Here is a 10,925-nt window from a genome sequence, read left to right on the forward strand (position 1 = left end):
CCCACAAGCCCTGGCAATGTAAGTGACTAATGGGCTCGTCCTCTTTGGTTGTCTGTGGTGGTTCCATACTGGGTCCTGGATGCATAGGCAGCCCTAGATCAACAGTATTTCTCCATTTTGAAAGTATGTTCCTAAACAACTGTAGTGCCCATGTTTGTAGGATTGGCAGAGATCCCAGGTTTGAGGTCCTGCGTTCAAGGAAATTGTGATGTAATTTGAAACAGAGCTGTAGGAGACGATGGAGAGCTAGGTGGTGGTAAAGGACAGGGGAGTGGAGAGAGAAACGAGTCATGGACATAGATCTAGGTGGAGTTGCTGAGAAAGGGCAGTCCATGTGGAGGTGGTGAATTTTGCTACAAATTTGGGGGCTGTGGTGTGGAGTGAGAATGGAGACAGTAGCATGAGCTCCGGTGGGCAGCCAGGGCAGGTCAAGTGTGTTTCAGGGATTGAGGCTGAGAACCAGTCAGCCAGAGGGGAGACCTGTGATGAGTTGGGCAAGTGGGTCTAAGCAGAATGGGCTAAAATAGTAGAAATTTTCCTTTTTTAGATTTTTGTCCCGTAGGCGATAAGGAGGTGCCAAAAGCAAACTGAAAGAGAAAGGATAGGAAGAAATGTGCTCTGAAGGCATCTTCAGCTGGCAGTACAGTGTAGGAGAAATTTGAAGTGTGTCTGTATGGCTGAAAATCCAGTATAAAGTCAGTTTAAATGACTATTGGATATAAAGTGATGAGGGTCCTAACTCACATGGTGGGAGTAAAAGATATACATCTCAGAGAATCCATTAACAAAATAGATCCTTTTTGTTTTTGTTTTTAAAGATTGTATTTATTTATTTGAGAGAGAGTGAAAGAGAAAGCATGGGGGGAGGGTCAGAGGAAGAAGCAGACTCCCTGCTGAGCAGAGAGCCAGATGTGGGACTTGATCCTGGGACTCCGGAATCATGACCTGAGCTGAGGCAGATGCTTAACGGACTGAGCCAGCCAGGTGCCCAACAAAATTGATTCTTTAAGAAAAAAAGGCTGGGGTTTGAACTTGTACCCTGAGAAAATGATAACATCCATAGAAAAGTAAACTTGGGAAGGGAAGTTGTTTTGCTTTACTATGTGATTGTCGATAGGAGGACTGGACAAGCAGGTCATGCACACCTGGTTGAAGCTTGAGTTTAGACCATGCTATGTTTAGGGAGGACCCTCAAGTGAGTGGGAAGGGCCTAAAGTGGAGCCTGGGGGATGAATATATGTGGGGTGCAAAAATGAAATGAAGCAGGTAAGTGACAAATGGGATGCATAAGGGCCTCCGGAGGAAATTTAATTAAGTTCCAGTCTTAGTGTCTAAACCAAAACACTGTCCATCTTACTTTTAGTCTTCTCAAAGTCTCATTTTCCTCTGCTGTCATTTCTCATCAGTGTGTAGGAATCAGTTTTTTACATCCTATCACAGCCCTGTGAAGAAGATAACTTTAATTTACTCTTGGTTACATGGTTTAAAGATTGTAATTTTCAGGCTGAATTGTCTAGATTGTCTATTATTGTTTTTTTTCAAATGATTTTTTTTTCTGGACTGTAGAATCATACAGAATAGTAACTTGAATGAGAGATTCTTCTTGACTTTTTTTTTTTTAGGATTTTTTTGAAATTTCTGTTTTCCCTTTTGTTTTTAAGCAACTTGGGTGATTTAATGTATAAGTCCCTTCTTCTATCAGGTAAGTGTGAGAGATGGGAAACTGAGTTACCTTACAAAGTTTCAAACAGATTTGAGGCAGATGCTCTGTACCTGTAGGCTGGTATCTTTCCTGTGTTCAATTTGGATGTCTCATGATTGGCTTTTAGGGCTTTGTTTGGGTTTTCCTATTCAGTGTGTATTCTGCCCTCCCAAACTAACACTGCTTTTGGGCAGTGAAAAATGGCAGCATTCTTTTTTTTTTTTTTTTTTTTAAGATTTTATTTATTTATTTGACAGAGAGAGAGGGAACACAAGATAGGGAAGTGGGAGAGGGAGAAGCAGGCTTCCCGCCAAGCAGGGAGCCTGATGCGGGGCTTGATCCCAGGACCCTGAGATCATGACCTGAGCCGAAGGCAGATGTTTATCGGCTGAGCCACCCAGGCGCCCCAGTGGCAGCATTCTGACTGGGTAATAGACCTGAGATCTATAGATCCTCACTTAACAAGTAGGTTGGAGCCAAAGCCTTTCAGTTCTGTGGAATGTCATTTTTATGCTGGTTCTCCACATTTAATTCCCAGGGTTGTTAATGGTAGTCTGTTATAGGTTATATGAGATTTTGTAAGTTATCCTGGTGGCTACACTTAAAGTGTCCCAGTTTAGAGCTGGGAGAGCTGGGTACTGGAAATTCAGGGTCTCCCTTAAGGGGCTTAGTAGCATGACAGGCTCCCCTTCAGACAGAGTTTTGGCGTTGAGTATCCCTGCCACACCTTCAACTTCTAGGCCTGGGGTGTCAGGGAGCAGGTGGTTACCGGCCTTTTAAAGGCCATCCTGCCTTGCAATGGTTATAAAGGAAAGTCTGATAACCAAGGCAAAAATGTCATGACCTTTAACCTCCTAAAAATGGAAAGTAACGGTATTAGTAATGATTCTCTGTAGATCTTGAGTCTGTTATACAATCAATTTCAGGAAATGTATTATTCCATTGTTATTTCATTGGAAAGAAATTGCTGAGTTCCAGCTACATAATAGAAGAGCTAAACAGTACATCATCATGATGGCTTAGAACACAGGATCGTCCCTTGATTTGAACTAATAATGCAATTATACCAACAAAAAAAAAATGTGACATTGCAAAGTCTTTGGAATTAAAAGGTATAAAACAGCAAATAAATTCAATTGTATGTTTCTCAAGCATTTTCTTCCCCTCTAGAAATGGCCATATCACTGGTAACAACACCAGTAGATTTGGGTCATTCATGAATACTTCTGCCATGTATATTATGGTCTTATAATCTCCAGGGACCTTAAAATATGGGGAAAAGGATGATGGAGTTGAGGATGGAATAAAGAGATGGAGGATTTCCCAAAACAGGAACTACCTTGGGTATGGTGAGGGTACCTTACTCATTTTATATAAATGGAAACCAGGCATATAGTAGGTTTACTGATGGATGTATCTGGGGTGGTTTGTTGTAGTGTCTTCTGTAGTTCCATCCATTGTACTCCTTGAAACAAAGGAAACTTTAGGGAAAGAAGGGAAACTTTTGGGTCAGTTTGACGTGAATGTTATTCTGAGTTAAAAGCAATCAAAACCCAGCAGATTCAGAAGCTCTTTACCTCCCCCTCAACTGCCTGCCTGTACCAGGAAGAGCACTACTAACAGATTCCTCTTTATCTAAGGTACTTATTTGTGTAATAGGGCAGCCTTTGTTTTCCAAACATCTCTCCCCTCCTTGCTAATGTCTTGCTCAGCCCCTTACTCCTCTCCTTAGCTCATACAAGCGTCTCATCGCTTCACTGTCTTTGGAATTTCATACGTAGGAAACTATATATTTCATTTTCTCTTGTTATTCTGTCTCATGTCAGTTTGATTCTTAGTCCAGCTAGAAGGACCTTGAAGGGCAGGGAACATTCTCCCTCCACAACCATTAAATACGTATTTCTCGTAAATCACCATTCCACAGAAGGAACTGAATTGCACAAAGAAGAATGGTTAAATGGTTAAGTAGCACATTCCCACCAAGGATTTTGTGGCCATTTAAAGCTTGTAGTACTAAGCAGTAAGACTGCCAAGACATAGTAAGTGAGATGAAGTCATAGAATAGTATTCATAGTATTATTCAGTTATGTAAAACTAATTTAAAAAACTGTTTGGTAATATATTTTTTAAAAAGATCTTGAAGGCTGTATAAAGCATTTTAAGTAGATTTTCCCTTTCACTTTTTACTCTGTAATGGCTCTGAATTGGGAACTTTTTATGATCATGTATTACTTTAAAAATTTTACTGAAACAAAAATTTTTTTAAGAAGGCTCCACACCCAACATGGGGCTTAAGCTCACAACCCTGGGATCAAGAGTCGCATGCTTTACTGACTGAGCCAGCCAGGTGCCCCTACTTTTATAATTTTAAAAGTTTTTTAATGCCTGTGGCAACAGAGCAGTCAAAGGAAGAGTCTGCAGACAGGAGTGCAATGGAATGATGAAAGGAGGAAGATCCCTGAAGAAGCAGGAACAGATAATGATAGCCTAAGTAGCAGCAGGAGCAACTAACGTTCATTTAGCAATTTAAATGTTCCAAATTGTGTTCTAGATGTTTTACGACTCTTGAGTCACTTAATTCTTGATGATTCTATGAGGTCATTATTATCTGTCAAGGAAATGGCAGCACAGAGAGGTCAGGCAACTTGCACAATCTGATAGCTCACGAATGGTGCAGCTGGTTTTTGGAACCAGGTAGTGAGGATCCAGAGCCAGTGCTCTTTACTGCCCTCCACTGCTGGCTGAGAGTCAGGGTCCAGGGCGCAGGTGGAGGCTGGCCCGGCAGGAAGAGAAACCTGATTAAACCATTGTGTTAGTTTTCTATTGCTGCATAACAAATTACTACAAACTTAATGGCTTAAAACAAAGATATTATCTTACAGTTCTGTAGATCATAAGTCTGGGCGGGCTTAATTGGGTTTTCTGCTTATCCCACAAGACCCAAATCAAGATGTCAGCCGGGTTGGGCTATCTGGGGCCTCTGGGTAAAGATTCTGCATCCAAGGTCGTTGAGGTTTGCAAAATTAAGTTCCATTTGGCTGTAGGACAGTTTACCGTTTCCTTGCTGGCATTGGTCAGGGGCCTCTAATTCAGGTTTGCTGTAGTAATTAGAGTCTGCTGCATTCCTCACCTTGTAGCTCCTTTTAGCCCTGTCATCTTTAGGTCAGCAATGGCACAAGGACTGTTACATAGGCCTAGAATCTCAGTTCCTTCATTGCTCCCAGCCAGAGAAAAACTCTGGCTATTCTGATTTCATTAGGAACATCCAGATAATTTCCCTTTCCTTGTGCTTGTAAAATAATCTAATCACAAAAGTAAAATTCATATTTACAGTCCTGGAGATTAACGGGAAAACTTGGGGCCATTTTAGAATTCTGTGTAGGACAACTATTATGATTGGCAGGATGTCTTGGTGAAGGGAGGTCTGAGGGTTTGTAATGCCTTCCTGGATGGGAGTGGAAGATGCTCCACTTGAGGGGAGATGTTTGAGAATGAGGATTTGAATAAATGACTAACTTTTGGTTTACTCATCAGCTTTATGGGCTCAGTAGAGTTTGGAGATGATGGATTTGTGGGGATGCCAATCTATATGGCTGTGTGATTTTCCTTTTAAAGATTTTATTTTTTTTTAGAGAGAGAGAGCATGTGAGTGTGTGTGCATGCACACAAGCAGGAAGGGGGGCAAAGGGAGGGGGAAAGAGAATACCAAGAAGATTCCACATCAAGCATGGAGCCCAATACGGGGTTTGATCTCATGATCCTGAGACCATGACCTGAGCAGAAACCAAGAGTCGGTTGCTCAACTGACTGAGCCACCCAGGTGCCCTGTGATTTTTCTCTAGTGTCTGGTGGGAGATGACAGGCTTAAGTAATGGGACTCTGGGATCAGGCCAGAAACAAAACATAGAGAAAACCAGAGTGAGGGAGTAGGGACAGTAGTTACCTTGCAAGGGTTGGACGAGATGGCCAGATTTCCAGTTATAGCAGGAAATGGAGGAAGGCTCCATTAAGAGGCTAAAGATACAGAGCAGTGGTTCTCCAAGTATGGTTCTCAGACCAACAACGTTAGCATCATTTGGGGACTTGTTAGGAAAATTCCCAGGTTCACCACAAACCTACTGAATTAGAAACTCTGGAAGTCTGGGAGCACAGGAATCTGTTTTTTTTTTTTTTTTAAAGATTTTATTTATTTATTCGACAGAGATAGAGACAGCCAGTGAGAGAGGGAACACAAGCAGGGGGAGTGGGAGAGGAAAAGCAGGCTCATAGCAGAAAAGCCTGATGTGGGGCTCGATCCCATAACGCCGGGTTCACGCCCTGAGCCGAAGGCAGACGCTTAACCGCTGTGCCACCCAGGCGCCCCAGGAATCTGTGTTTTAATAAGCACTGTAGTTGATATTGGTGCCTCAAGATTTGAGAATCATTGATGCAGACTTTCATATTGTTTAAGAATACTTTTATCATGAATAAGATTCCAGAAGGACAGTAAGAAATTTCTAGAAGAGTTCTGAGACGAGTAGGAAACACTGAGACCTACAGGAGGGGACAAATGGCCCATGTTCTGCATGCTGACCTAGGATGCCGAGGATAAATATAAAAGACGCCGGAGTTAACTGGCCTTAGAATTTTCAGAAAACACAAACCTTGGCCCGCTGATTCCAATCTGTACCAGTGTGTTACTCAGGTACTACTGTTTCAAGGCCAAGACTGGGAGCATTAATTGATGAGAAGGAGATGGGTCTATTCTGGGACTGGATTGACTGTTTTTTAAAGAGGGGAGAATTCGACCCTGAGGGAAAGAGGACAGAAATGGGAGAAGAGTTACTGGGCCTCTGAAAACAGAAACAGCCTCTGTTGAAGAGGGAGGGACACCTGTGAGGATGATCTATCTCTATATGGTTCAGTAAAGAACAAGACTTACTCACCCTTGGCTGCAGGCACCACACTGATGGGCTATGGCAAAAAGAGAGAGGAGCACAGTTGGGCTGTGTTTAACCAACAGGAAGATGAAGGAAGTGAGGGATGTATTTTGGGAGGTAGGTAGCTGACCCCATATAATAATTCTCCTGTATTCTTAAAATTTTTCGGAGTCAAAAAAAATCCTATATTTATTGTGTTGTATAAAATATTTTTGGAAGACCAAACAAGAACCTGATAAAACCAGTAGCCACTGGGGAAGGGATATGGGTAGCTAGGGGAGAAAGGAAGAAGGAAGAATTTTCATGATTAAACCTTGTGTACCTTTTAAATTTGGAGCACATGCATGTATTATTCAGAAATAAAAAATAAATACATTTAAAAAATAAATAATGAGCTTTTATTATCCTGGACGACAGAGAAAAGTCAAACCTGAAGTCTCTGGGAACTAAGTAGCGCCCTGGGGATGGGAAGGCTGCAGCAGCACCTGGAGCTTCCTCAGAGACTCATTCCTGGTCCAGCCACCCTGGCAGGGGCAGCTCGAAGGAATCACAAACTGTACGGATCAGTGGAGGAGACACTGAACAAAGCTCTCCGGCCTGAAATCAGCCGCTGTCCAGAGCTAGCACCTGGGAAAGTACAACTCACCCTCCTGGGGTCACATCTTTGCTGGAAGGCAGGTGAGAATTCACATGTGTGACACCAAATACCCTGCTCTCTAGGTGGCTCTCCTAGTCCTCCCAGATTCCACATCCTCTGGTCTTTGGCCACAGTGTCTGATTTGTGAGAAGAGAATGTTGAACGAGTCAAGTCGTTGTCAGTCCGAGTCTGAACTCTCATTCGACTTGGAAGACTTATGCTTTCGTTTCTTCTTCTTCTTCTTTTCTTTCTTCCTTTTCTTATGCTTTTCTTTCTTCTTCTTTTTCTTGTGTTTCTCTTTACATGCTGAGGAACTGGAGCTGCTCCCATCCTCATCGGAGGTAGAATCCTCCAGTAACTGTTTCAACTGCTGTATCCTAAACATAGAAGATTAACCAAAGAACCAAATTTAACTCGAAAATAAGATAGATAAAAATGATATAAGAGCAGCGGTGAGGGTAAAAAAAACATCATGAATCACTACCTTACCAAAGACAGCACTTATTTTTATTTCTGCATGTTTTCCTCATTCTTGTCCACACCCGGGCCTCTTTGACAGGACTGTAACCGGTGTACAAGCCATTCTGTATTCTTTTCCTGTCCTAACTATTTCTGCATGTTTCTCCAGTCCTTACTATGTAACTTCAAACAGATGCCTCCTTTCCTTCATCACCGCCCCCCAACCACCCACAACCGCTCAAGTTCATACTAGGTAATCTACCTCCTTAACAATCAGAACTCCGTGTTACCAGTTTGAGAATAACAAACTCTCTGCTTTCTTCACCCTATCTTTATTCATGTCTAAGGATAATTTTTAACAATAGCTCAGATCCTTAAAGATAAACTAAGTTATCACCCATCAGGGTGTGAACAGGTGGGACCAAGCCCACTGCTTTAAGTTAACCCAAGTGGAACGAGGCTGGCCTGCTGATTCCCCACCCACTGGCCTTTCCCGTGATGACTCCTGCCTTCCTAATAGTTCATAATTGAAGTACCATAGTGACCAAACCACTCATCTCATACTGGAATGGGTGTTTCCAACGTTATATAATTTCAGACTTTAAGAGGGTATCGTTATCACCAGGACCATCTCACCTTACATCCTTCTCATGTCTTTTTATTCTCTCGTATGATGTCATACATGGGATCTTCATGTGCCTTTAGAATGAGAAAAGGTTAAGGTTGCATTAGGCTCCATGGACTATCAGTTAAATAAAAATAAATCCATATTTCACTGAAACCAGTTTTTTTTTTCCTGTTTGGTGTAATTTTATATTTATCATATTCTAATCCTTGCTAAGGGTCACCATCATTTCAAACTCAAGGAAGCTACAAAAAAAGATTTTCCAATTATACATTTTGAATAGCCTTCTTAAGGATATCAAACATGGCAGAATCATTATTAAATATTACTCAAAGTTTGAAATACTGAGGTAATTTCTTTGTTCTGTGTGGACAGATAATCAAGAGATATTACACAAGCAAGTTGGAAAATGATATGTAAGAATGACTCATGTATAGGTGCACAAAAACCTATGTATGTGCCCAGAAAGAACTGTGGCAGTATCCTCATCAAGCTATGTAATTCATTTGCTCTGGAGAGAGGCAATACTGGACTTAAAAAAAATTGTGAAAAACCTTACTGTAACATGCCAATTTTGTTAAAGCAAATATATTCTCAAAATATTTGTAGAATTTAAAAGTACTTACTTAGAATATGACTACACATAGACTGAATTTTATGGTATGTGAATTATCTTTAAAAATGTTTAGTAAAAATTTTACATATTAAAGATAAAAAAGTTAAAAATATCTATATTCTTACCAGCCAGAGATATCTACTGCTATCATCAGTGTGGTTCTTCCACTCATTATTCATAATTTACAAAAAATTATATATAATTCTGTTTTTTTCTCTTATGTTTTCATGAACATTTCCCCATGATACTATACATTCTTCCAAAACATAATTCTTAAAAGCTGTATGACTTCTGTGTTACAGTACTTATGTTGCTATGCTGGCCACTGAAGTTGTTTCCTATTTTCTTTAGTATATTTTTGAGTCACAGATGGAATTCTGAATAATTCCTTATATATTCATAAAAATTTGTATATATTGATTTTCATTATAGCTGTAGGATCAATTCTTAGAATTTAGGTTTCTGAATTAAAAATATATGAATTTGTTTATTTTTTAAAGAGTTATCACCAGTTTTATCTGTAAATTGGATACTGTAAAATTGCCATTCCAGGTAGCATTGATTTATCCAGAATATTTTGTCCAAATTTTTAAAATGAAAGTACAATTTTTAAAATGTCTTAAAGTCCTGGCATATGGTGATAACGCCAATCTCTCTGGTAACAGCATAATTAAACTGACAGAAACAGTGACTGAATGATGAGTTAACAGCCCTGGGAGGTGATGGTGAAAATAAAGTGGGAAAATGAGATCTATTTTACTTTCAGGCAAAGAGGATATATCATTTATACATACATATCTATAGAGACTTAATATTTACACAAAGACTGGGAACTAGAATGCTGATTTTAGTTATGAAACAAGATTTTTTTTACTCTAAGTAAAAAGTGATTGAACATATAAACAATGTCTTTCAGAAAAATAAATCAGTGCTCCCAGGGCATAAGCAAATAACACTTTAATAAAAGTTAATTTTTTGCTAATGAGCTAATTTGTCACAAATTCAGTTTAACAGAGTTAATACCAGATACTTTGGCCAAAGGCCCTGAGAATGTATTTCATGTTAATCTCCACTTCACTGGTCAATGCCTGAGTCACTAACACTCACCACCTCTGGTAAATGTAAATTGAAACTCTGGGTTTTACTTACTACTCTGAACTGTTCTAACTTTTGGTTGCCTTTGATAAAGAAAGGGCATTCTTTGTCGCCTGTTCGGTGACCATACCGTTTACAACGCCAACCTAAAAACAAAGAAAAAGGATATATTTCTGTAAGATGATACAGTTTTACTTAATCAAGATAAAGTATCAGTAGATCATACTAAAGATATTCTTCATTAGATTTCAATTCCCAAAGCAAATGCACTTAGTGGATGAGCCATGTAAGCACCAGAAAACAGAAATCAATTGCTTCCTCAAGCATCCTTTAATCTTGGGTTTTAGAAATAAGCCAAGTGGTTACTAAGCAATCCTGTGCAAAAATCAAAGTGTGATTTTTAAAAAAAGTGTGTTAATGGCTTGAACTGTGTTGCCCATCCCCCCCATTATGTTGACTGTCCTAACCCCTTGTACCTCAGAATGTGACCTCATTGTGAGAGGGGATCTTTGGAGAGGCCTGGGACAGATTCTTCCCTCAAAGTCCTCAGAAGGAGCCAACCCTGCTCACACCCTGATTTCAGATTGATAGCCTCCAGAATTGTGAGATAATATATTTCTGTTAAGTCACCTGAAAGCCCTTCATAAACAAAAAAGGTAAAAAAATAAATAGAAAATAACAATTTGGGGGGCGCCTGGGTGGCACAGCGGTTAAGCATCTGCCTTCGGCTCAGGGCATGATCCCGGCGTTATGGGATCGAGCCCCACATCAGGCTCTTCCGCTATGAGCCTGCTTCTTCCTCTCCCACTCCCCCTGCTTGTGTTCCCTCTCTCGCTGGCTGTCTCTATCTCTGTCAAATAAATAAAAATCTT

General features: G+C 40.3%; 1 protein-coding gene across 1 annotated transcript in view; it reads right to left on the bottom strand.

Annotated features, from left to right (window-relative positions):
• Nucleotides 1-6,996: 6,996 nt before the first annotated feature.
• Nucleotides 6,997-10,925, bottom strand: part of LOC100473127 (RP9 pre-mRNA splicing factor) — a 19,603-nt gene continuing 15,674 nt past the window's right edge. The window contains 4 exon segments of the mRNA XM_034644796.1: nt 6,997-7,635; nt 8,354-8,376; nt 8,378-8,416; nt 10,108-10,199. Coding sequence (XP_034500687.1) covers nt 7,437-7,635; nt 8,354-8,376; nt 8,378-8,416; nt 10,108-10,199 — 353 coding nt within the window. The 3' untranslated portion in view covers nt 6,997-7,436.

This window comes from Ailuropoda melanoleuca, chromosome 1 (genome assembly GCF_002007445.2).
Source record: "Ailuropoda melanoleuca isolate Jingjing chromosome 1, ASM200744v2, whole genome shotgun sequence".
Taxonomy (NCBI): Eukaryota; Metazoa; Chordata; class Mammalia; order Carnivora; family Ursidae; genus Ailuropoda; species Ailuropoda melanoleuca.